This window comes from Ascaphus truei, chromosome 3 (genome assembly GCF_040206685.1).
Source record: "Ascaphus truei isolate aAscTru1 chromosome 3, aAscTru1.hap1, whole genome shotgun sequence".
NCBI classification, from domain to species: Eukaryota; Metazoa; Chordata; class Amphibia; order Anura; family Ascaphidae; genus Ascaphus; species Ascaphus truei.
Genome location: NC_134485.1, coordinates 410,892,963 through 410,920,703, shown reverse-complemented (window position 1 = coordinate 410,920,703; position 27,741 = coordinate 410,892,963). Strand labels below are relative to the sequence as shown.

At 43.3% G+C, this 27,741-nt stretch overlaps 1 protein-coding gene across 1 annotated transcript in view; it reads right to left on the bottom strand.

Annotated features, from left to right (window-relative positions):
• TENM4 (teneurin transmembrane protein 4) overlaps nucleotides 1-27,741 on the bottom strand; it is a 1,230,300-nt gene that overhangs the window by 30,279 nt on the left and 1,172,280 nt on the right. Inside the window, 7 exon segments of the mRNA XM_075592607.1 lie at nucleotides 3,398-4,275; nucleotides 7,077-7,231; nucleotides 13,197-13,429; nucleotides 17,633-17,653; nucleotides 21,666-21,915; nucleotides 23,024-23,167; nucleotides 24,036-24,303. Coding sequence (XP_075448722.1) covers nucleotides 3,398-4,275; nucleotides 7,077-7,231; nucleotides 13,197-13,429; nucleotides 17,633-17,653; nucleotides 21,666-21,915; nucleotides 23,024-23,167; nucleotides 24,036-24,303 — 1,949 coding nt within the window.

Here is a 27,741-nt window from a genome sequence, read left to right as displayed (position 1 = left end):
GTTTTTAATTCTTAAATGTTTTTCTAATCCCACGCTCCCCCATTGCTTGTATGTCTCTATATTTTTGAAAGGGTTCCGGATTAACCCTTCCCTGGGGTTGCAGCAGAGGGGAATTCCATGCTGGCTCAAAGCATCTGTCATAGAGCCGTGGTTTAACTTACTGCCACATTGAAAGCACACCTCATATATTAAGCTTAAGGTAAGCGCCAGGTTTTTTCCTATTTTGACACCCCTAACAATGCAGAATATAACTTTTAATAGTATTTACTTAAAACATATTACCGAGTGAGTGTAACAGTAATTAAAAAATCAATCTAAACAAAATAGTGAAACAAAATACCAATAATCCCTTCTTAGTAAACACTCAGACAAAGTATAATGCTTGTCAGGTGATAAGGAATTAATGGCTTAATTCAGTATTGATGGCATTACCCATCAGAGAACAGGAGCAAAACTCAGTGATACACCTATTAATTATTAAATATAAAGTGTCTAGAAAGCATAAATAATGCCAACTATAGATCTAGTCAGGTGCAACTACTAGCATAACAGCCCTCTGCTCCCAAAGTGAGAGGGGTGTATACCAGGAGCAGTGCACAGCATTATACTTTGTATGAGTGATTATTAAGAAGGGATTATTGGTATTTCGTTTCACTAATGTTAGATTGATTTTTTTAATTACTGTTACACTCACACCCGGTAATATATGTTTTAAGTAAATACTATTAAAAGTTATATTCTATATTGTTAGTGGTGTGCATTTAAGTGAAATTTCTATTGCGTACACTGTCTATAGTGTACTCACCATTTTACTGATTCACTTTCAGTTCACAGTTTTCACCCACTTATTATAATTATCGATTATCTTATACACTTATTGGTATGGCCTTTAGTTGATCACTCCCTATTACCATTCCCCTTTTCCCTGTAAATTATGTATGTAGCCAAGTGCCCCTGGCTATAGCTTTCTACTGGCCTCAACACTAGAAGTCCTGGCAAGAACAGGCAGTGTTGGGGTTAAACTCCTGCGCAGGACCTAGCCTGCAGTTGCAGCCTGGATGGTTACTATGTTGCTTATCCAGGGCAGGCCTAAATCAACAGTTAGAGTGTCAAACCTGGGGAGGGTACTGACTGGGTCACATGTATATGGTGTGATGCCTGTCAGTACCTAGTCCTGCCCTGTAATGGGGCGGGGTTACAAGCCCTTCCCCCCGGGAATAAACGCTGACACTCCCCAAAATTGAGAGAGGTTGATTATGGGACAGTGTGATACCCTTTTCCCTACCAGCGGGTGAAGAAGATTAGGAGGGGCTCTTGGGGTCTCAAGCCCCTGGGTTCTGCTCCAGGGCTGGAGGATATCATACTGTTGTACAATAAAACTGCCATTGGACCAACTACGGCGTGTGATTAATGGAAATGAGTATGGCTTGTGGGGACCATTCTGCATCCAGCAGGATCCTCATGGGATGGAGGCGCTGCACACTAAAGAGAGGGAGAAAGCCTGCCCTGTTGCTGCTCCCAAACTACAACTGCGGAGCCACTCAGACCTCCTTTACCAGCAGGTGAGCTACAGCACCGGGGACAATACCCATGTAGTGGCCGGATCTTCCGTGGCAGAGGGGGGAACAGGTGCTACATGTATGTAATTGGAGATGCTTTGATCTATCTTGGATCAAATCTGAATAGATGCTCAGTTAACATCCAAGAAGGAATGTCATGGCGGCCACAAGAAAGTTAACAAAAACCCAAACCCGGCTTATATCCTATACTCTTGAGAGCAGATTGTATTTTAATATGTAGCAGGGGAGCTTAGTAAACTAGCAGGGGCCACAATCCACTTATTAAGTCTAGAGCAGGGGAGGCCAACTCCAGTCCTCAAAGGCCACCAACAAGGCATTTTTAAGGATGTCCCTGCGTCAGCACAGGTGGCTCAATCAGTGGCTCAGTTGACTGAGCCACTGATTGGGCCACCTGTATGAAGCAGGGATATCCTTAATACCTGGCCTTGAGGACTGGAGTTAGCCTCCCCTGCTCTAGAGCAGGGGTCTCCAAACTCAGTCTTCAAGGGCCGCCAACAGGCCAGGGCCGCCAAAGACTGAGCCACTGATTGAGCAACCTGTGCTGAAACAGGGATATCCATAAAAGCCGGCCTGTTGACGGCCCTTGAGGACTGAGTTTGGAGACCCCTGCGCTAGAGGATCTGTGCACCAGTGCAAAGAAGCATTTGCTTGGACTCATTGCCCCATTTTCTGCTTGCGGTTCCATGAAAGGAAGCTTGTTAATAAATGTGATGCTGATTGTTAAGCAGGGAGATTTATGACACAAGGATGGAGATCTCCATGCACATTAAATGTAGCAAAAATAATGCAAAATGTCATACATCAACGTGTGTGTCATGTTCCTGTTAACACCTCCAACTTGCATGGTAATGCAAATCGCAGGATGGTGCAGATGAGCAAATATGCAACAAAAGGACACTTTCAATTAAGCAATGTCAGTATGTTCCCATGTGTCCTGCACATATATAATTCAGTGTCATAGTGTCATTAAATTCATTTACTATTGTGACATTTGTATTCAGTTGATCATTAAGCTATTAAAACAGAGAGTGATGGTACTTCCACAGGTGTATATATAATCCAACGCTTCTTTCCTGGTCCAATATAATACGTCAAAAGAAAGGAAATAAAAACAGTTCTGTTCAAACGTCGGCAAATAATATACCTTGGGAAGTTATTATTCGTTCTGAACTACCTGATATTCATGAATGAGAGCTGCTGAAGGCACTTGGACCTTTTCTTTGCACAGTCCAAATTGCTCTGCACCGATTACTGAAGGTTTATCTATATACACATCATGAAGGCAATGTAATCTGGTTTTGGTTTTCTCTTAGGAGTTTAAAAAAAAAATCATTTTAGCAGATATTCCTGGTTCTTCACAATACCCCTTTATCCACCAAATTGAAAAAGAAACCTCTACTTTACATTGGCTTTAAATAACAGTGAATGTGGAACCCTCTGAGTCCGATTTCTGTATTCAATCCCCTTCGTCAATTAATATCATCATGGAAATAGTCACAAATGGAAAAATCTGACCCTGAATGTTTGCAGCCAATTTAATTTTTGGCAGAATTACATTTATAGCTGCAATTCCATTTGGAGCTGGTCAATCATTTATGTCAACATGCTTTTAGTTTTTACTAAAAACCAAAAAAAAAAAAAACATTTTCTATTTCTACTAAAGCATAATAAATTTCCACGGCTGGAATTTATAGTGATGTAGTGAGAAATAGATTTCCATTTCTTATAAAAGGTTTGAAAAGCATTTTGGCATCTGTAGTTACTTATGAGTCGGGTATTTTAAAGGCGCAAAAAAAGGTCGGCAAAGCAATACTTACTCAAAGAATGTGGTCCAGGCATTTTCATTGCTTTTGGTTGCCATAAGACCAGAGTTTCCATGGTATGTCATCATGGCCAGTTCATGTCCTTGAGCTGACACACTTTTGAGAGCACTATTTGTGCCTATGGTCAACCAGTAGACTTGTCCATCAGGTACCACTAACCAGAGAGGCATGCCAGTAGAATCCCTCCTTACGTTTAGTGTATTCCCATTGTTATCAGTGATAAGGGTTAGATCTCCTTCTCCGGTATATGTAAAGTTGTACAGATAATCACCAGTGGTAAGGCTTTGGGTGTAAAGATGTCTTCCGGTCGTGTCAAACAGGTATAACTCCTGGTCAATCGGTGAAGAAACCTCATACATGTTCTGACTATTGAGGAATGGCTTGTTCATCCGGATAAAACGGATCCGAATGTTACCGAGATCTGCTACGTACAACTGGCCATCTGCACATACAGCAAGCGATGACGGGGAGTTCAGCTTCGCATCCTTCGCATACCCGTCATCCCCAGAAAAGCACTCACAATTCGCATCGTTTTTGCAATCACAGCCACTGGGTGCTCCAGCGACCAGCGAGATTTCTCCATTGGTAGTGACCTGCCTGATTCTGTTGATCTTTTTTTCATCCGTTTCAGTGATGTACAAAATGCCGTTATGAGATACGCCCAGTGCCGTAGCGGCTTCCAGCGTAGCGTGCACGGCCACTTTACTGAGAAGAAAGTGGTCGATACCAGGTACCTGGCAGTGCATTGGCCTCCCGGCCACAATGCGCACCTGATGATTTTCGGAGATCTGCAACACAACATTATTGTCGAGGACATAGAGCGAATTATCCATGGGATTGACAGCCAAGTCTGTCGGCCACTCCAGACGAACCTAGAAAGACAAAATAAAAAATATCATTTAGAAAAGCTTTTATTTTTTTTGTGGAAGCTACTGAAAAAATAGCACAGAACCTGTTAAAAGTAAATGCTCATTTTTAAAATGTAAATTGTTTAAATTACGGATGCAGCCACTTCAGTTTGAACTGAATGGGACTGCCAGGGACCCCCGCTGTGTTAATCCGATGGGCCATTAGTCTGTCTGCAGAAATGTCACAGAAATGTTGCAGCATTACTGGGAGACTGCCCCAGATTTTCCCAGGCACGTGTTCGGATACTCGTGGCTGCACCTGTACCTACGAAGCACCATGGTTATGCCATATGAAATGTTTTATACTAACAATATTTACTATCTTAGATACTACAACTAATAATCAGCGCAGAACTCAGGAGGCCAATGCTTTGATACCCAAAACTACTCTTATGTCTATTTAGTATGTTAAAGACACATTTTAGCTCATCAACAGCATTCAGGTTTTTACTCTTTCTATCAATCATACAATTTTAACTAAGGCACAGCGGCACAACAATGGCTCCCTATAACATGAAAAATAGCTAATAAATAACATCTGATGCAAGCGTGGATCTAAAAAGGTATTTTAACCAATCGGTAGCAATGAACGTGTAATGCAACGCATGTTAAGGTTTGAATGCATGAAAGCAATCCCCCGTGTAACATCTTTTGTATTACTGGACTCCCCATTTACGATCTGTCTATTATTCTTTATTACTCAAGGTTTAAGAGCCTAACGCCTTCCCTATATGAAAAAACAATGTTGAGGTTCCAAAACAGCAGTGATCAATGTTATGAATGGACAAAGGCAGTCATTTTAACAGTCCCTGCAAGTATAATTGTGCATCCACTACTCAAGGATCTCACAGCAGCATGCAAGCAGGATGAGAAGGTAAAAAAGCCCGGCAAGTTTGTAAAGATGCAAACATGGAATGAGTAAGGTTATGGCCCTTACTCGTTAAGCTGCGCTATTGGCGATCTGGAGGTAGCGCACGGAAAGTCGGACGTGTGCTAACACAGTTTACATGAATAAGGTGTGTATGCGTTGCTAGACCCTGTGGCAGTGAAAGAGTTAACTCTAAGGTTAGGGCTGTGGGCCGCGCACATATATCTACTTATAGGGCCACTAATGGCCAATGTCAATGCCGCCTGAATCTGATATTCCCTACAATAAGTAGTCAGTTTAGGGGTGCCCCACTCCAGTCCTCAAGGGCCACCAGGAGGTCAGGTTTTCAGGATATCCCTGCTTCAGCACAGGTGGCTCAATCAGTGCCTCGGTCAGTGAATGGCCAACTCCAGTACTCAAGGGCCACCAACATGTCAAGTTTTCAGGATATCCCTGCTTCTGCACAGATGGCTTGAAGACTGAGCCACTGATTGAGCCACCTGTGCTGAAGCAGGGATATCCTGCAAACCTGACCTGTTGGTGGCCCTTGAGGACTGGAGTTGGCCACCCCTGAGTTAGTTGATGGCCTGCTGGGCTACATGTGATCTGTATTCCAGGCATGCTCTGGAATCACTCCCCGTGGCTCCCAGCACACGTTAGCCTCTCTTGCACTAGAACATTACAGTCTGTGGTTTCTTCCTTAATAATGCATGCTCCCATACCTTGCAATAATCTTCAGAGCTCAGCTTACACTGCAGCTTTGTGTTAGCATCAAGAACACAGCTCACTCTGAACTGACAAGGGAATTTTCAATTTCTTAAACCCCCTTTCTTGTCATCACTGGCAGTTAAATATTTCATAACCTTTGGACCTCTCGTGCCGTAGAGACCTGACTGCAGAACCTTTCCAGTTATAAGTGATGAGATGTCTTTTATTTATTTTTTGCATTGATTAGTATATATAATACAAGTATACTATATTAAACTGCTATATTTCACCTAAGACTGTTTGGAGAGCTAATGGATGCCAAATATACAGCGTACCGTCCTAACAATATAGCGTGGAGGCATTGCTTGAAGGGTTGGAAAGCAGTTACAAAGCAGTTCTAAACTAATCACTATTTGCACTCATTGCACCCTCGTGCAGTTGTTACCCACCATTTTTTGGTTAAGGAACCCTAAAGGAAATTTTGAGGAACCCCCAACCATCTCTAATAGCAACTCTGTAATCAGATGCATTGCAAATTCTTCTGTATTTGATACAATTTTCAAATAGCCAGATATTTACCTCCGTAGGCGGTGCCGGTATTTCTGTGGAGGTTAACGCTCCTAGTCACGCAGGCCAATAAGAAGCCGCACCGGATGACGTCACGGCTTCCTATTGGCCTGCGTGACACGGAACATTTATACACCGCCATTATGTTAGGCACACAGTTCCCTGGCTGCATAGATACCGGCACTCCCTACGGAGGTCTGCATCTCTGGCAGCAGGGGGTCTCCGGAGCTAAAATTAACACAATTCAGCTCCGGAGACCCACTGCTTCAATCCTGTAATAAAACAAGACAATTAATGAAGCCTGTATTGCTGCTTTAATACAGAATGAGCAAAACAAACTGGAACTTGTTTTGATCCCCAGCTCTTAAAAGCCCAGCGTGAATAAAACTGCAGCTAATTTGCAGTCTGATACCATCCAAATCCTCTTATTTTCCTGCTGCTTCAAATTTTGGAAGAGCGGCACCCAACCAATGCGCACTAATCTGACTGAGATCAGCAACGTGCTGTGCCACATTACCCAGCCATAAAAAGCACGATCGCACCGTGGTGATGGTAATGTGGAATGGAACAGGCACGGTCAGGACGGCCCATCTGGGCTTGGGATTGGAATTTAGGCGAGTACCTGGGATATGTCCATAACGGCGTCACAGCTAAGAGGCCTGGCTGAGGTCAAGTCATTGGAACCCAGCAACGTGGAGATAATACCATTCTGGTCGATGCGGCGGACCATGGTGCCATCAACAAAGTATACCAGCCCAAACTTGTCCACTGTGATGCCTGTTAAAAGGAGAATAACATTGCAGAGGAGAATCAGACAGAAATTAAAATCAGACCGTTTTCACACCTACAGTACGTGCAGATTTTTTTTCCAGGTTGCCTTTAAAAAAAGCAAAACTAATCTAATTCATTCGTAAATTATACCCTTGCCTTTCATTTTCTTATGCTAAAAATCTCAAGTGTCGGGGAGCCTATGACAGGCGTGGAACACACGGGGGATTATTCTTTGACGTTGGAATCCATTGTTTTTAGACATGTGACAATATGCAGTAACACAGTTAGGTTGTTGGAATGCTATTTTGTCAAATGTGTCATTCCCATTTTTCCATGCAAACAATGCAAAAATCACTAATATCCCTTAGGTTTATGCACAAAATGTACTATAAATGCATATTTTTGGTTAAAATTTGCTTTCTAATTTTAACACCAATTTAAAATTTGAATTCTCATGTAATGAACCTAAACGTCCATTATTGTTGGCTAGAATAGTAGATTGTTATCTTTTGGAATCTATTGGGATATAAGGGGTTATATTATTTTCTTAGGGTTGTTGCTGGGGTATATGTGTAAAAACTAAAAGGTTTTGCAGCATTGTAATAAGTGTGTTGTCTTGGGAACACTGGAGGCCCTCAGAATGGTGTTTCTGGCATGTTCTGGAACCTTCCAGAGAGGGGGTTATAATTAAGGGTGCTGAGCTGGGGCCAAGTTAGTTCAGTCCCTGAAGGTACCAGCAGCTGAGAGGAAAGCTCGGTTACACTCACTTCTCCTTACACACTGCAAATCCCTTGTAAAATAACACCAACTATCGATTTTATGTTGGAAATGCCGTTTTATGTTACAAATTGAGTGTCCAAAAGTAACGGCGATCACTGGCTCCAACTTCTACAAAATCTTGGAAGTGAAGAGGTCCCAGTAGTCAAATGTTCTATAAGCAAAACAAGTATGAAATGGACAAACGTGTAAAAGTACTATGCCACTGATTTATCTTCTGCCCCGAATACACAAGATTTCTCCTTATGAAGCCTTTGTACACTGCTGAGCTAGTCCAGGGGTCCTCAACTCCAGTCCTCAAGCCCCCTCAACAGGTCAGGTTTTCAGGATATCCCAGCTTCAGCACAGTCGAAGACTGAGCCTATGATTGAGCCACCTGTGCTGAAGCAGGGACTGCTTGAGCCATCTGTGCTGAAGCAGGGACTTATTTAGCCACCTGTGCTGAAGCTGGGACTGATTGAGTCACCTGTGCTGAAGCTGGGATAGCCTGAAAACCTGACCTGTTGGGGGGTGGCGTTGAGGACAGGAGTTGAGCATCGCTGAGGTAGTGTACAGCAAATGCCGCACATTCTGTAGCCTGACACGTGCTAATTTCCCGGCATGCTGCCAGCACAGATTACCAGGACACAGACAAGACCGCTACACAACTGCAGCTGACACCAAAGGTCGCAAAGGTCGCAAAATCCCTTCCTGTTTTAGAGATGTGGTAAAAATAATGTTACGTGTGTGTCAAGAAAACCACGTCTGTCAAACAGATCCGGCGGATGTAGTGTGGCATTCCTGACCTAACGGGAACAGCGATCCTTGATCGGTATCGTTATTTTACCTAACTACTAATTTCTCTAGTAGTTGCTGAGAAATATGGATGTCACACGATTATTATTATTTTTTTTTTTTAAATCTAAAGAAAATGGGCCCTTCTTATAAATCTGCTTTATAACACAGCATTTCCCTCCGATGCTGTAAGCGCCTGTAACTGACCTCCAGCTAACGTAGGAAGTATAATGTATGACATGATATCAGTTGGGTTGGGTTAAGTGTAATTAGGCTTCCTGGCCCACCTGATGTTAGGAACTTTGCACACGATAGTGAGGATGTTACAAGGCTCAGCGCTTTAAGTTCTGAGAAGGCATCTTCAAACCTGACATTGTCACTGGAAAACAATGTCTTTGCAGGGAGTGACACACAGTGGAAGGGTGGTATGTTAAAAAAAAGGGCGCTGCTAGCAAGCTTCTTGATGGTTTAATCATGTCTTCGAAAATCAAATGATTCTCTCAACACATTTAGCAAAGTGCTCAGAAAATAGGCGGCACATCTGAGGAGCAGTACGGTTTTTCTTTTTTACCCATCACCTAATCAATAATTCCTTCTGATCCTGGCAATGGGCAAGAGACGTGTTACCAGAACTAAGATTTATGTACAACTGACTCTTTCTGTTCATTTAAGTCATCTATAAAAAGCCCAAAGTCAGACGGTATCTATACAAGAGATGAGGTGAGCTGCAGGGGAAAAGACGGGGGGGGGGGGGGGGCACCGGCATGACGTCACGCGGCAGGTTCGCCCTCATTAGCTGAACCGCCGGGGGCGTGGCCAGGACTCCGTCGCAATTCGTGAACGCAGATTTCTTGTCTTCAGAGAAATCTGGTCGCGCAGCGCGGCAGCCAAGGTAGGTAGCGGGCCTGGCCCCATTGAGGGGTGGTTCTTGTCCCTGCAGTGCACGCCATAGTGGGTGCTGCAGAAGACACCGGGGACCTAGCCTATGGCTTTCTACTGCTTAGTAAACACGGCCTTTGTTGATTGTGTCGCTCCTTCCTTATGAAACATTCATATTTCATATTCAAACAAAATAATTCTCCCCACACATTTAGCAAAGTGCCCAGAAATCTGCAGCACATCTGAGGAGCAGTACGGTTTTTGTTTTTTACCCATCACTAATAAATAATTCCTTCGGATCCTGGCAATGGGCAAGGTACGTGTTACCAGCACTAAGATTTATGTACCACTGACTCTTTCTGTTCATATAAGTCATCTATAAAAAGCCCAAAGTCAGACGGTATCTATACAAGAGTCTGATTTCTGGAACAGTTTGAACCCATTTAGGGTTACATCAACAAGCCATAAGGCTAAGGACCCGCTGCACGCGCCCGCACGCCCGCCTTGCTTGCCGGCGGCGCGTGCAAGTTACTGCACCGCGATTTGCGGTCTGCAGGTAACTTTTTCCGGCACGGGGGGGGGGGAGGGGCGTGTGCTTTGCCGGGGGGGCGGGGCCATGACAGGGGCGGGCCAAAACGCAAGCTATTTGCAAACACCCAGCAAAAGCAGGAGATATATATGTATATATATATTCTATTTATTTCCCTGACACTGCTTCCGGCAGTGACCGTAGCCCTCGCACTCTCGGAGCCCCGTAGCCCTCACACTCCCAGAGCCCCCCCCCGCCCGGAGCAGGTTCAGCCTGCGAAACGGGCACCAGAGAGGAGGAGGGGGGAGGGGGGGCGCTTCACGGCTGCAGAGACGCACAAACTTCCCTCCAGCTCCAGACAGCTCCCCTCCTCATTGGCTCACTGCGAGACCACGTGACACGCCGCCGCTTGGGATCGCGATCCTCGTGTATCCCCTGCCGGCTGACGCGTCACAGTGCGCAGCGAGCCTTGCAGGTAGGAGGGACTGGGGCTGGCTCTGAAAGAACTCCGGTCTGGTGAGTGACGCGCGCGCCGCCGGATGCAGCGGGGCCCATGCCTAGGATGCCTTAGGCTTACTACTGCTTAGTACACATGGTCTTTGTTGTTTGTGTCGCTCCTTCCTTATGAAACGGGTGAATAGTCAGAGAGAGAGAATATTACTGTTCAGGTTTAAAACAGTGGGGTTTTTTTTTTAAAATGGGATTTCTCCCCCACTGCACCAAACAAACACGCTGCAACGTGTAATGATACAGGACATCTCTACACACTTTCAGCTTCCAAAACACTCCTTATCTAAAATAAAACTTAAAACATCCCCAAAATACAATATTTTGCCAATGTAATTACTGTAAAACTAACCCTTACTTGCCACTACTGTAACTCAAACTATTAATCGTTCTTTCCACAGAACACATCACAGCTACTGTACCATTAGGGCTGTTTAGTAGGATTTAAAGTCCAACAGGTAAAATTATTAGTGGGAGGCAATAATATTTATTTTCATTTTTTTTGTTGGTTCCCTAAATTGAAGGTGCTTTGAACTGTTAGAAGTAGGTAGTTATACACCAGTGTTGTTATAAATGCCATTTTGTATTACAGTATTAGTATTAATATTAGTATATTTATTATCAAGCAGTCCCAATTGTTTGCTTTACACAGGACCAAATTCAAGCATAGGACACATCAAAAATGAACACGGCATTGTTAAGCCACATTAAAATAGCTTAAAGCTCCAATGGTTCTTATTGCTAAGCAGACCCAAATCTCATTAATTGAACCACATTCCAAATAATATCCCAAAACAAATCATATATTGGAAAAGGCACATTGTTTGTGAATTGTTTCTAAAGCATTGAAGCTGAAATGGCTTAACTAGTAACCTGGAGCAGTGCAGGTTAATAACAGCCGGCCTAATCCAGCAAGTTACCGAACTAAGGCGGATTCACGGGTCAGTGCAATGACTCAGACTCGCAGATTCTAGGATTTCCTGAAAATTATTTCCTTTGGAAATAAAAACCCAAAATGTGTAATTATACATATGTTGGAGACATTTAACTGTGGACAGGATTACAATTACATGATGAAAATGTATGGTGGGTTTCGGGTGGCTTGATTTAACAGCCGCTTGTGTTTGATTGAAGGCAGCTTTCCCACTCTTTTCTTGGTGGCGGGTAAATGTTTAACATCCCTTTTGCATGTTAATCTGTGCCCTGTGCATTGATTCTGCTTGTACTGTATATGGAGACAATTGCAAGTGTGTAAGTCTCACTCATTTTTATCATCAATGGCCTCGGTCTTCAACAGAAATGTATTATTTGAAGTACATTTATTTAATGGAAACTACATGTTGTGGTCAGAAACTGCTACAACACACTTCATTTAACATAGAAGCATATACATTAGTATAGATCTTGCAAATAAACATATATCCACCGAGTTCAACCTTATTTAATTCCGGCAATATACACCCCCTATTTTTGTAATATTGACCCAGAGGATAGCAACCTAATACCCCTGCGAAAAGTTTGCCAAATATATCTTAAGAAGACGACGATAATCCCTTCCTGTGTCCAGTGATGGGAATCAGCTTTCTCTCTGGATCAATGTTTTATTTGATTCCACAAATCCCTGCATCATTTTCATTTCTAAAAGCAATACCATGTTTTAATCTTTTTCTTAAATAAATCTACTATCAAAGTCTCTATGGGGAGTCCATGCCATGTATCTCCATGGGGAGTCCATTCCATGTGTCTCCATGGGGATCCCATCCCACGTGTCTCCATGGGGAGTCCATCCCACGTGTCTCCATGGGAGTCCATCCCGTGTCTCCATGGGGAGTCCATCCCACGTGTCTCCATGGGGAGTCCATCCCACGTGTCTCCATGGGGAGTCCATCCCACGTGTCTCCATGGGGAGTCCATTCTACGTGTCTCCATGGGGAGTCCATGCCATGTGTCTCCATGGGGAGTCCATGCCATGTGTCTCCATGGGGAGTACCATCCCATCCCACGTGTCTCCATGGGGAGTCCATCCCACGAGTCTCCATGGGGAGTCCATTCCATGTGTCTCCATGGGGAGTCCATGCCATGTGTCTCCATGGGGAGTACCATCCCATCCCATGTGTCTCCATGGGGAGTTCATGTCATGTGTCTACATGGGAAGTCCATGCCATGTGTCTCCATGGGGAGACAATTCCACCTGATGGTAGCACAATTTTTAATATGACACTTATATAGGCTCATGTAGTGAACCTCTCCTATCATCTCATATTAAACATGCTGTGAATTATCCTCCAGTATGGGAATCACATCTTCACAGCATATAGCCCTCCCATGTATATACAGTATTTACAGTAAAAACCTAAGAGTTTCCTTCCCTTCCTGGTGTAAATGCTGCCCTGAGATAGATAGCAATGAGGCCGTTACTTGTTCTGACTGACACTCCCCATGCTTCTATATTGGCGTTGTTTTCAGTAACCCAGGTCTTCCAAGAAGTTTGTATATTGCTTTTACCTCGTGGGTTGTTTAGTGTGGCTTCCGTGGCTTTGCCTCCATCCCCGCAGCGCGTGTCGTCAAAGGGAAGGCACTGGTCTCCTGTTCCTGCCACCACGTCTGAATTCTTCACGACATCCTTCACCACGGTGGTTGACCTGACCTTGTAGACACGGCGGCTGTTGGTGTCAGAGAGGAGGATGGAGCCTGTGATAGGGTCTGTTGCCAAGTAGTATTTATGGGCTGGGCTGTGACTGCAATTATTGCAAGGACAGAAGGAAACAGTCATATTAGTGCTCAGTCTGGTACATTAAAAAGAAGAGCGTGCGGCCAAAATCCTGTGCATATAACAAGACAAAACAGTGGTAATTTAGCTCAAACAGCAATCAAAGGGTAAGATAAGTAATCTACAGTAAATGCGTAAGAAGAAAACATCTGCAGGTTCTAATTGTGCCATTTTAAGCAGGATTTCATATACAAGCCACCTCTGAGAATGAACATGCGGCAATATAAAGCAATATTGAGTTTTATTGCATGTTTTAAACTGTCTACAATGTCTTATATAGACCTAAAAGTACAGTGCAGCTGCTAACTCCTACAGCAGAACCCTAATGCTTTCTTCCAAACAACAGTGCACTAGGGGACTCGTTTAGGGTCAACATGAGTGGAAATCCACACACAATTAAAAAAGAATACTTCCGATCCCATTTTCTCAGACAGGACTCAGCTGTTGGTGGCTGGAAGTTTATGAAGATATTCTGTATCGTTACACAGTTCAGCGGGATTATGTTATTGGGGAAGGCACATTTTATTCCCCCTTGAAAATAAACCGCTGCTTTAACACCTTCTAATTTGTATAAAAACCCATTTGCTTGATGCACAGAAATGGCTCGGGAGACGGCAATATGGTGTTCTCCGCAGAGTCGGGGAGAGATGTAGGATAATCAGAAGTTTTAAATGCAAGGCAATCGCTTTCCGTGCGCGCCCTGTTTCGCAAGCAAACAGACCACTATTGTCTACAATATGTTTCGGGCCGTTAAAACAACCGAGATTTTTTTTCTTTGAATGAAGTCAGGGTAAAAAAACGACATTAGGTCCCACAGAAGTAAATTCTGCAGAGCAGTACAATGTGGGAGCGAGGATAATAACCTTGTATAGCAAAGAGATTACATATAACCGTCACCCCTAGCCCCCCCACCCCCCGGCTCCCCCTCCCCACAAGGCTGACATAAGTGGCAGGGGCTCAACTCCCGTTTTTGAACAGTTCGCCCCCACGGTTAGCCTGATCATCTTCTAGAATGGGGGGTGCTCAACGCCAGTCTTCAAGACCTCCCCAACAGGTCAGGTTTTCAGGATATCCCAGCTTCAGCATACGTGGCTCAATCAGTGGCTCAGTCTTTGACTTTTATTAAGTAATTCTCATGCTATCAATAGTCAAATAAATAAGTGTAGCAAAAAAGTATCTAGTAACACTTCATTTCAGTTGACTGAGCCACTGATTGAGCCACCTGTGCTGAAGCTGGGATATCCTGAAAACCTGACCTGTTTGGGGGGGATCTTGAGGATTGGAGTGGAGCCCCCCTGCTATAGAAAGTAAATATTTTGTTGATAAAAGGCCTCTGAAGTTTACAAAGATTAAATCATCCTTCAAGTGAAACTTTTACTTATTTGTTTCTGGTACAAAATGTATGGGTTTTTTGGGGGGGGGGGGGGGTGGGGGGGTGGTTGTCAACTGAAATGAATTGTTACTAGATACCTTTTTTGCTACACTTATTTGACTATTGATGGCATGAGAATTACTTATTAAAAAAAATAAGACACCCTTGGGCCCCAGGAGATGTATTCCAACCTGTTCCCCTGAATGGGCTGTAATGTATCTTTCAGTGTCTGAAGGTGTCTAATGAGAAAGCACTGCTTGGTAAATATTGGCCACAGTCTTAGAACAAAAGAGCTAAGAAATGGGTAAATACGGTAAAAAAAAAAAAAAAAAATAAGCATTTGGTAACAATGAAAACATTGTGGGTACCACTTTAGGTGCCTGTGTCATATAATATCAAGATGCTGCTTTATGTAGGGAAACCGGGGTACGTTCAATATGCTACGAAACTACTGCTTAGGGTTGCCAGGTGGCTTCTCCAAAAATACTGGACACAATGTGAAAGGTGCGACGCACTCGACACACACAGACACACAAACACACGCACCTCTCTCTCACCTCCCTTCGCTCCCTGATGTTTCCTCCTCTCCCTGGCCCCACCCCATGGCTCCTGACACCTCCTGATTAGCTGCTGCTGGGTAATGCAGCAAATCAGGATGGAGGAAGCTGCCCAGCCGCCTAGTAGCAGCCCTGCTCGGGGAAATCCCGCGTCCCCCCAAGCCGGTCAGGTCACTACGTCCAGAGAGGTGATACCTACCGGACACATACACAATACCTCTCATTTTTTACTGGACAGTGTCCAAATACAACACAGTCCGGTTCAATACTGGACACCTGGCAACCCTACGCTCCATATCAAGAACTCTTCTCTGACACAGAGAAGCAGCTTCACTGCATTTAGAGAAGAGGTCCTAATATTATCTCTAGCACTAAATAGCCAGAGGAACACTAAATAATGATGTCAAAAACCTTGAATAGTGGTCCTAATACTGAGAATAAAAAAATGCCTGCACAATATATGATAATCATGGCCATACTAGTGGGAAAACCTTGTTTTTTTTCTACCTATAAATAATACGAGATATGAGCTGCAAATCATCTCTTAATTTGAATGACACCGCTGCAAAAAAACTAGACGTTTTTTTTCCCCTTCTCTTTCTGGTTTATCCTTGAATATCCCCAGTGAGTTATCCTATTAAATTGGGGACAGATCTCATCTCTACAAATGACACTGTTTCTCGCTAAATAAAATGGTCTGACCTTCAAGACAGGCCCACGTTGGCGGTTTGCTTTCAATCTGTATTGCATCCCATTGACAGCAGGCTGCCTGGGATATTAGTTCATTTACCTGAATGTCACTCACATTAAGAAAGTGGCTTCCACCCATGCGGGTGAGGGAGCCTCGTGGGAGTCTGCTATCCGTTTTGATCAGACCTTGTGGTTTCCTGTATACTATCTTTGTGATGCCTGAATGAATGTCACTCAGCTTTGCTCTGTATATCCACTAATACTTTGGCTACTGGGTGATCTGGTGCTCTTAAGGCATATTCAGATGACTTGATGTGTGTGTCTGTCTCCACGCTGTGAGTTGCAGAGATTCCTCAAATGAAAGCGGCAGACTGTTGTGGGGGGAGAGGGGCACAGGGAGATTTTGGGGGTAGGAGTTAAATCACCTATACCCAGGGGTCGCCTGACTTTTAGGGACCCACCAGTTCCCAAGATATTTCTCTTTATGCCCAGGGTGGGAAGAATATTTCATGCTCGATCCAGGGGGTGGGCAACAGTAAGCTGCAACTTCCTTGCAACATCAGCAGGAGATGACTTTGCCACTTGCTACCTGATACCTTAATTACCCTAACCCGAGATGCTCCCCCGGAGCTGATCCGTGCTCCCCCAGCCTCTGGTAACTGGTTTTGACACAGAATGGCCACTGGAACAACCAACAGGGTAATTATAACAAATTACAATTAAAACAATTGGAAGGGATTGCGGCTTTAATGATGCAAGGCCGGCATGTATTTTACCCTTTGCATGCGTCAAAACTATTTGCTCACTGTCTAGGGGACACTGCGGTTTGCAGCCCCGTGGGAAGCTGAACGTGACCTGGCCGGCTAATAAGAGGAATGGAAGAGGAGAGCACCTCCTCATCCATTCTGTCACCGGTGAGGCTGCCGTCGCATGATCGCTCCCGTGGAGAGCCGTCACGTGATCGCCAAGTGCCAGAAAGGCTGTAGCACCTTGGTGCCTGCGGCCTTCCGGTGCTGGAAGGGTTAAAAGAATAATATGCCTTTCAAATGAATGTAACCTGTATTTTTTCATTGTTACTTGCTAAACATGATTGTAAGGCTGCTTTAATGACCGGGGGGGGGGGGGGGGGAATGAATCACCTACGAAAGACGCATTGGTAGATTAGGATTAATGGTTCCACTCACGTGGATGAAAAAAGACAGAACACCATTTATTTAGCATATTCCACTGTACATAGCAAAACGAGCTCAGTAATTAGCTGCTGACAGCTCCTCAATGAGAATTCCAGTCATGAGAAGACTGGATACGAGATTCCCCCCTATGTGTCATCCCCACATATGGCTGCAGAATGCCAAGCGACCCGCGACACGAGCCGTGCTTCCGAAAGATTAACGGCTCTCCGTTTCCCTGACGGATTAGCGACATCACTTTAAATCATGTCGGCTCCGTTTTCATTATGTCATCTAAAAATAACAGGCGCTGCCGCTTACCAAAGCGCGATTGGGCAACAGGACCAGGGAAGTAGCAAGTGTACCCTCCCCAGGTTGCTTACCTGTGTCTGAACTCTTTATTTCTGACACGACAAGGATGCAGGGGAGAGGAGGGAAAGGAAGTGTTAGTAACAGAGCCGGAAACACAGAAAAACAGGTTAAGAAAAAGCAGACAGCAAGCAGTCATTCTGCAGTGGTTTCTCCCGGCACAGCGATGCCACGGGGCGTCTTATCCCCTGCAGTGGCTGGGACACAAAGCAGAGGAAGACTTTGTAGGCCCATCTGCGAGGGGAACGGTTAAGTGAGCCGGCACCAGTCATTTTTCATTGACAGCACAGATGTGTAAAGTGTTTATCAGATTCTGAAATTGAGAGGAAAGCCCCAAGTGGCCTATACATCTGATTGAAGGCTTTCAGAGCACGCTGTACCTTTATTGAATTTGTCCCGCGCTCCTCGGAGAATGCGTTTTTTCCTGGCTTTAACTGAATCTAGCTTGTAGAGGGAGCACCATCTTGAAGCGTGTGATGTAATTTGTGGGAGCGAGCTTTGAACACAATGCCAGGGCTCCCCAATGACACCAAGGGTTTATTACCCCTCCCGTACACGCACTATTTCTCACTGCTGGCTCTTTAACCCTTTTGCTGCTGCCTATGCATTCATTTGAAGGGGTTCATTCGCTATAGGCTTAATACCTCTGTCAGAGTTCTGCTCCCACTGTCACCCCTTTAAAGTGGAGATCCCTGCAAAATGTTTTGGGGGAATATACAGGAAATCTTGTGGCATAGATATTAAGCTGAGGGCGAGACCACCCTAAAATGTTTATGGTTGTAGTGTCACTTCTGTTTGCCGTACAGAGTGGTGGCACCAAATGATGAACTACCTACTGTACTGCAGGGGTTCTCAACTCCAGTCCTCAAGCGCCTCCAACAGGTCAGGTTTTCAGGATAACCCTGCTTCAGCACAGGTGGCTCAATCAGTCTCTGCTTCAGCACAAGTGGCTCATTCAGTCCCTGCTTCAGCACAGGTGGCTCAATCAGAGATTGCTTCTCGCTAAATAAAATGATCAGAGATTGAGCCAACTGTGCTGAAGCAGGGATATCCTTAAAACCTGATCTGTTAGGATTGGGGGTCTTAAGGACTGGAGATGAGCACCCCTGACCTACTAACTGCATTGTTGTATTAAGGCGTAAGGATAATAGAGGACATAGCCACTCATTCAGAAGCACTAACGTGTGTTAGTATTTACGCAGGTTGCAGCCTATTTAAGCCTCTGCAGTCAGCATAACACAGCAGGACAGCTCTTCTTCCTCCTGCAGCATGTTATTTACTGTCTACGCCAATCTGCTATGATGCATTGCAGCGAGGAATTCAGGTCAAAGCAACTGCAAGCTGCAGCAGCAGAAAGGAAACGCTCCTCCCATGTGCAGGTAAAGAGCACCGATAATACCCCAGGTAGAATAAATAACGGCACACGCTGTCATGCTAATACAAATCATGTATATCCCATTTTGTCTGCCCCTAGTTTACGTTTGTATTGATTCAGATGGTCTGATACAATTAATAATTTTTTTTTTGCGTTTAGGGGATACAATAGTTTATTTTTTTTCCTGTGCCCAATGTATGACATGCGTTAATTACTTTTTATTTTACATTTGACGTGGGTTCGGTTGCCGGGAAGGCTTACGCCAACTCAATTATTTTTTTTACCACTGGTAAAAAAAGAGAAAATGCGACAGCTCTGGAACCAGTCACCAAATTACAAGCTGGTGCAAGGAGAGTGAACAAGAGGACTGTTCACATGGAATATCAATTTGCGCCCAAAATACCACCAGCCCCCTTTCTCACATCACGAGTAACTGTAACCACAGAAAACCCAACTGTGAAGCTTGATTCACAGTTCAGATAGTTCAGGAGGTCCAAAGCGATGGCTTTGTCCACATACAGTACAAAAGCCCAATATTACCTAGGCAATCGTTATCAAAATAATCAAATCCCGCAAACCTCTGGAAGGTCAGCAACAATATCTTCCAGCCTTCTAACCAACAGTAACCATCTAATATCCAAAAGGTTGATACTACTCTGACAAATCAATGCATTCAATGAATACTTTGTGGGGTGTGCTACTTCCCTACTATCAAATTGCAACCTTAACTACAATAATGAAGCTCAACCTGTGAGTTCCCCTATATCACTGCTCACTACCAACAGTGCATACAATATTTAATTTGGCCCTGTATCTGAAGAGGACGGTACACTGGCGCTACTAACATTAGAACTAAACACCCAATGTGGACCTGACCTGCAGCAATCAAAGTTCCTACGACTTGGTGCTCCAGTCATTGTCACACTGCTTGCCTCCCTAATTAACTCTATTCTGTCTTCAGGCGATATCCCTAATACCTGGAACACTGCCAGAGTTGTCCCAATGTACAAAAGTGCGGACAAAAACATTGTCTGCAACTACAGACCAATCTCTCTTCTCCCAATACTATCCAAAGTCATGGGGGAAATGTATCCACTCCCTATTAAATGATTATTATAGCAAGACAAATTTATTCCATGCCAAATCCAACCCGACTTTAGCCCAAACCACTCCATGGTAACTACCCTCTTAAAAGTTAGCAACGAGACGCAGTGTGGAATGGAACTGGGACAACTTACTGGTGCAATATTACTAGATTTCGCAAAGGCTTTTCATACTATTGACTATGTTATATTGTTAAACAAGCTTCAGTGCTCTGGAATAAGGGAACACACTTTAAAATAGTTTCACTCCTACCTATTGCTGGTAGATCCCAATATGTGTCTATCTCAGACTCTTAACTCTAACCCCTTGGAAGTCACCTGTGGGGTCCCACAAGACGGTTCTGCAACCCCTACTCTCTTCAGTCTTCATTAATGATCTACCTACTGTACAGCTTGCAAGGGAACTTCAATCCACATGTATGTGGATGACACAATATTAAATGCACACAGACCTAGGCTCTCTAACCTTGGACACTTACGTCAATCTGATTTTTCAAGACTTGAATAGTGGATTTCTAAAGCTACCAATGACAGAGCTTCAGATCAGAACCAACGCTAATACCAGTTTAGCTCCAGCCACTTGTTCTAAATATCTGGGCATATGGCTTGACTCCTACTTAACATTTGGGTTGCATATTGATGCTCTGACATTCAAAACGTATGCCAAACTTGGTGTACTTTATAGGAACATGTCGTCCCTAAGTCCGCTGGTCAGAAAGCGCATCGCACAGCAGATGCTAATGCCTATTATAGACTACGGGGACGTAGTATATGGTACAGCACCCAAAAATCACCTTAGCAAACTAGATACCATCTACAACTCAATATGCTGCTTTTTCCTACAATGTAACAACACACCACTGCGAAATGCTCCAATAACTAGATTAGCTATAACTTGAGTCCAGGTGCAAAGTTCACCTTTCCTGTCTTGCCTTCAAATACTTTCTGGGCAAGCTACCCGCCTATCTGAACAAGCTCCTCACCCCTACCACATGCAGCACTTATCACCTGAGATCTGACTCCAAAAGACTGTTCACGGTCCCAAGGCTCAACAAAGAATCCGACCGCTCCTCCTCCTGTTACCGTGCACCTCACAACTGGAACAAACTACCGGAGACTCTCACAGGCGCCAAAAGTTTAAGCTCTTTCAGGACTTCAGCCGTCTCACATTTTAATCTTGCCTGTAACTGTTAATTATTTGTTGAATATGCCCATAACATACATTGCCCCTAACTGTCCATAAAACGTCTGTAAATATAACATGTAATTGTAACATGTATTGTCATTATAAATCTGTGCCCAGGACATGCTTGAAAACCAAAGGTAACTCTCAATGTATTATGTCCTTGTAAAACATTTTTTAAATAAAAAATACAGATGCGCCCTATGTCACTGGCCACATATGAGAATATCATATGACTCAGATTATCATATGACTCAGAATTGTCATAGGATTCAGGGTGAGTGCTGGTGCAGAACACTACAACACATCATGCTGGTATTGACAAAGCATTGGTCACGAGCTTTGAAGACACCGGTCTTTGCTTTGCAGAGTGTCGTTTGCTATACCTTAACTCCAGAATGTTGGTGACGTTGCCAGAGGGGAAGATTCTTCGTATGTAGTTAAAATCGCCGACATAAAGGCTTCCATCTGACCCGCAAGTCAAAGCAACAGGCGCCAGGAGCTTGTTACCATCCGCAAGACCATTGCAGCTCGGGCACGAGATGCTCCTCCTGCGCCCATTACCCATGGTGCTGCCGATCACAGGTGGTTGCTGAGAGATGAACTGGTTCTCACCATTACCCTTGTGCAGGATGCCTGTTGTACATGTTACATTGAAAGCAATGTTAGCCACTGACATTTCGAGAGCAAAAATTTGCTGTACTGTACATTGCAATGCTTCTGTGCATGCGTTATTCTGAATATGGCAGGTGTTGCTGAGTTAGTTCACAAGCAGTGGGATTCAATTTCTGGCTAGTACAATCATACATACATATATATATGCCCCTGAGGAAGTTGCTTGTCATGCGACACAACGCGTAGGGCCTCTCTGATTGGTGGTTCCAGCAGTCACGTCATTTGATGCGCTGCGTCTAGGCCCGCACCCCGATAGCAGACAATTTGGGATTCCCCTGCTCAGAACTGTTTCTCAAAGACACCCCCGGTCCACTAAGCTAGAATATCCCTATATGATTGTTTTTCACCATTTTTCATCAGATTCACGATGTTTAACACTATTTAGTTAGTATCTCCCTCTTCTCTCTTTGCTTGTTGAGCTCGTCTTTTTTTCTTTTTATATATATATATATATATATGCATATATATATATATATATATATATACTGTATATATATATATATATATATATATATATGCATATATATATATAAAGAAATACATATATACACACAGACAGACAGACACACACACACACACACACACACACACACAATTAAATGTTACTTTTATAGAAATTGTATTACGCTGTATGGACACCAATAACTGCATATGCAGGACTGTTTGGGTAAGTTACTGGAAATCAGGAGGTTAACTCTACTAGTTTCTGAAGTATTAGGTCCGGGTTTGAGACCCTATGCTCTTAGATACTAAAATGAGATGCTAAACACTCTGTGAAGGGAGTGAAGGTGTCTATACTGTATTGTTCTACAGCGCAGAGATCTTTATAGAATCATAGCACTATGTAAATATACTTAACAAGATATGATTGACACTAAGGACCAAAAAACGTATGTAAGAAAGAGATTTAAGAGAGTCATGCTGGGCAGAGTTGTGCACATATTAGTAGCAGACATGAAATGTAGGTTAGCATGAATAATTTGTTAATCGTGTGTTCACCCCGCTGTATAATGCCACAGTGAGCTGCATCACTGTTGCTGTCTGCAGGAACTCCTTTATTTTTACTTACCGCTTTGAATATTAAGAGCGTGATGTTTGTCTAGAGACCATCCACCCAACTTGGATGCCTCAATTTCATAACCCTGAAGCACAGCTGTCCTCTTCTCCCAGAGGATCAGGTCGGGACATGATTCATATTCATAACCCACAGACACTGGGAACAAGAACATAAAAACAGACTTAAATGCCCCAGCAGAGCACATTGACCTAAGGGTTTCAATTATGGAAGAAAGGGTATTTTCTTGTGGCAGGGAGTCAATCTCGCTTAAAATATCTTCACATTAATTCAGACAGTTTATATTTCCTCCTGGAAAGATCATTCTGAATACCAAATGGTAAAGTCAACTAAATGAACGATACTGAAAATGTATTCTCAAACATTTAGTACAATATATATATATATATATATTATTAAGGTGATGGTGGGTAAAAAAAGTGACAACAACCCTCCACAGTAAAGCATAAAGCAACTGTAAATATTACTGTATATTCATTTGCATGTCTTAGACAGGTCTGCAACCCTGTCTTTCACCATTATCGCCCAGCACACAGCACTTCCACTGCAGCAAGGGATTCTGGGAAATGACATGCAAATGAGCACACAGTGCCACCTTTTATCTCAAGTTCACATGTTGTTCATGTAATGTGAGCTTGAGATAAAAGGTGGCACTGTGTGCTCATTTGCATGTCATTTCCCAGAATCCCTTGCTGCAGTGGAAGTGCTGTGTGCTGGGCGATAATGGTGAAAGACAGGGTTGCAGACCTGCCTAAGACATGCAAATGAATATACAGTAATATTTACAGTTGCTTTATATATACACACACACACACACACACACACACACACACGCACGCACGCACGCACGCACGCACACACACACACACACACACACATATTCTAAAAGTGAATTAGCTATTGCAGTTGGCCTGCCTACTTCATTGGGGTCTTGCCGTTTATGTGCCAGGTATGGGCAATGAAAGGAAGGGTTATGGAAACAAGGAAATGAGGTAATAGATCTTACCAAAGGCCTCTGAAAGCCCATACACCTTCTGGCTGTACACATCTGTCTTGTCCCAAATGAAAAAGTAGGAGAGATCTGGAGCAGCTGAAAACCCCTTCCTGAACAGACGGCCCTCGACAGCCACCATAAGGTGAACTTTCATGAGATTGAAGGGGATGGTGGGATGGGTCATGCTGATCCTCAGTACTGATTTGTAGCCAGCGTTTCGGCTGCTCAGGTAGCTCAGTTTTATTTTACTTCCTGGAATAAGAATCTCGTCCTGTAAGGCCTAAGAGATTAAAAGTAATACACAAGAAGTCATTAAACATGGAGAGATCCAGTGGTAGATGTAGGCTTTTTATGTAGCGTAGGGCATATGAAGATTGTCATTCTTAAGTCCTTGACAGGGGCTCTCTCAAAGCATTACCCTAATACATTAAACAGGTAACACACCTTAGCATGGGAGGAGGACATGGTAATACCCAGGGTAGCTATTTACCCCTTTTGGGATCATCATTAACTAAAGCATTCCAAAGAAAATGTGGTCATACAATTATTGTCCAACGTATGGGCCACTGTGCATTAGTGACTGGTCCTCAATATACAGTATGTATTTAGAGAACCTGTGAAGGAGGGAGGAAGCTAAAAATGAAAACTCTGCATGTGCTCATTTGTATGCAAAAATACTGATGAAATATGTGACCTTTGAGAGGCTAACATCTGCTTCTTAGGGCAATGTAAGGGGGCGTGTTAAGTTCCTAAAATATATGTTTTGAGTTTGACACACAGGGAAACACACTTAAAAAATGTTATGATAATTGAGGTTCTTACAATTGAGGCACATTGTTTGCAATAGATGTTTTTGCCAAGGAACAGTTTTTATATGCATGGAAATAAATTATGTTCACAGAATTGTTTACACCCCATTACAACACTAAGTAAAGTAACTCCTCCTATGATCACTTCCTAAATTAATCACAGACACATAAGACGCCGACTTAAATTTTAATTTAATGGCCCAAACTATTTTTGTAGCCTGAACGTCACACCCCCCCTGTGTGTTTTGAATGTTGTCCTCTTATGTTATATGCCAGTATTTGAAAGCAGTGAAGATACAAAATAACACTAACATTTTTAGGTTGCTGCATGTTATTTCTGACATTTATGAATAGGACTTATTTTTATAGCTCTATTTTCCAATGATCCCAGATGAACAAGTTCAGAATTTACAGAGCGGAAGTATCCTGTAAGAGCGCTGCTTGTACACAAAGTAGACCAAACCACCAGCTGAGAAATGTTACCAAGAAGGAGAACCATATAATTTGGCCCTCAAAGAGCCTGCTTGCAAATGTACACTTGCTCTGATTGAACAATAAGTTCAAACATAATATTACTGTATTTCCCATCACAGTAGTCGTCCTCGCAGAACCTCTAAAAAAACAACATGTTTTTTTCCCATCTGAGAATTCATTTACATTTATGTTTCTGATGTCTATTTCCATTAAAAATGGGGCTTTGGAGCTTGCAATACATATATGCAACTTTCTTTTTTGTAGTGCAAGTTAAACACACATTGAAGATGTGTGATTGTTTTCTTGTATGGATACAGAATATTTTTTTTTACCATTGTCTCTCTCTAGGTCTTTTAGGTCTAATCTCTCACAATACACCCGCTTCCCTCAAGTCGGTCATTCTGTAACACTTATCTCTACTTCTCCCTTTCCATGTACCTATTAATTAAAGGTTTTCTGCCCTTGGGAGTCAATTATTAATGAACTATACCGACAGCGACCCATCTAGCATTCACAATCAAGTCTGCTAAATTTGACTCCAATTTGTTACACTCCCTCACACCCAACACATTTTTAACACTAATAAAAAACAAATAATGAAAAGAGATACAGAAATGAACCTCTACTTATCATATATATATATATATATATATATATATATATATATATATATATATATATAGAGTCAGGTATGGAGATTAGCACTCACGTTTTTGATGTAAGAGGCAGATGCTTGTCCTATAGGTAGTATGTAGACATATGGTGACCAGGGGATCCTGATAGCCAAAAGAAGACAGCACACTGCAATGTTGGTATCAAAAAAAGTGTATTAAGTAACACAGGGCCGCCAACGTTTCGGTCCTCCCAACGGGACCTTCCTCAGGGCAGTGCCCTGAGGAAGGTCCCGTTGGGAGGACCGAAACGTTGGCGGCCCTGTGTTACTTAATACACTTTTTTTGATACCAACATTGCAGTGTGCTGTCTTCTTTTGGCTATCAGGATCCCCTGGTCACCATATGTCTATATATATATATATATATATATATATATATATATATATATATATATATAATACCCCAAATATGAGGCTGACATACACACAGTGAATAGGAGCAAAGTACTATGAAAAACTAGAGGTTTGTATGTATGTTGAAAACACTGACTTCTCCTCTTTATAGTGAATGATGAGGGGTAACACACAGTAATTGCATTAACGGCCATTCTACCATTCACTTAAATTGAAAAGACCCCACCTCTCACTGTAATGGACAGGGGTCGTCATCTTACTATTAAAGCCAAAATAGTACTTGTGCCCCTTGATATAATGCATAAGCCCCCCGTGTGCAATCAGATTTCTGTACAGGAATTGTGTGTCCAAGTGAACGTTACAACTGAGAGTAGGAAAAGGGTTATTGGTTGCATTTGACTACATTTCTTAAGAAACAAGCAAAGTTGGAGCTAATTCAGTAAGTAAATAGAACATAAACTATTGTGCACCGAGTATAACTAATGTCGTCTTCCAATAAGGTGGCAAATACAACATTGGTCCCTTCTGTGTTTCCTTACTGTAATAAGTACTCTGGTAGAAATCCAGTGAAATGCTTCCTAACATTGTGCTCAATGGTAATATCATTTATACAAGCGAAATTGAGACCTCTGCCAATGTAGACGCGTTGTGTTTTTCTGCGACTGCCGTACTAAGTACTGGTACAGCATGGGAGCTGCAGCACTGTTTACATTTCGTATCAGTGAAGTCTTCAATCATGCTGACAGAGGCTCATTTATCGATTTTCAAATGTAAACAGTGTGCATGTGTGTGGAAGTCATCTATTTATCCATTCAACTTATTTTGCCCCGCTTTGGCATCCCATACGGTAATTAGATAAATGACTGGTATTAAAGGGACTGTCTCGCATTAAACAACCGACTCTAATTGACTCCCGTAGAAAGACTCAACTAGGATAAAGATGGAAGTAGAAAATGTACCTCTGCATCCTGTGAAAATGAAAGCGGGTTTTCCGGTTGGCTGAATGTGTGCCTACTTGTGTCTATCTGTGACTAGTGAATGCATCAAAAGTACTTAACAAATAGAGAACAACTATTTAGGCTAAGTCCCCGCTAGCGCTGAGCGGGCGGCACTTGCGGCGGGGACTTACATAAATAGATATATGTAAGTCCCTGCTCACGCGGTGCGCGCGGCGCACGTGGGCGAACACACACGCTTACCTGCGATCGGCGTTTAGGTAAACAAAAAACCTATACTTACCCGCGCGCTCAACTACCTGCAATGCCCCCCCCCTCCCCCGCGCTCGCGTACAAGCAGGACACCGGGCGCTCATGCTTGGAGCGCTCTCCAAGCATGAGTGCGCTCAGCGCCAGCTGGGACTTAGCCTTACCTGTAGATCCAAGGACTCAAAAGGTCTCCCCGTCCTTAG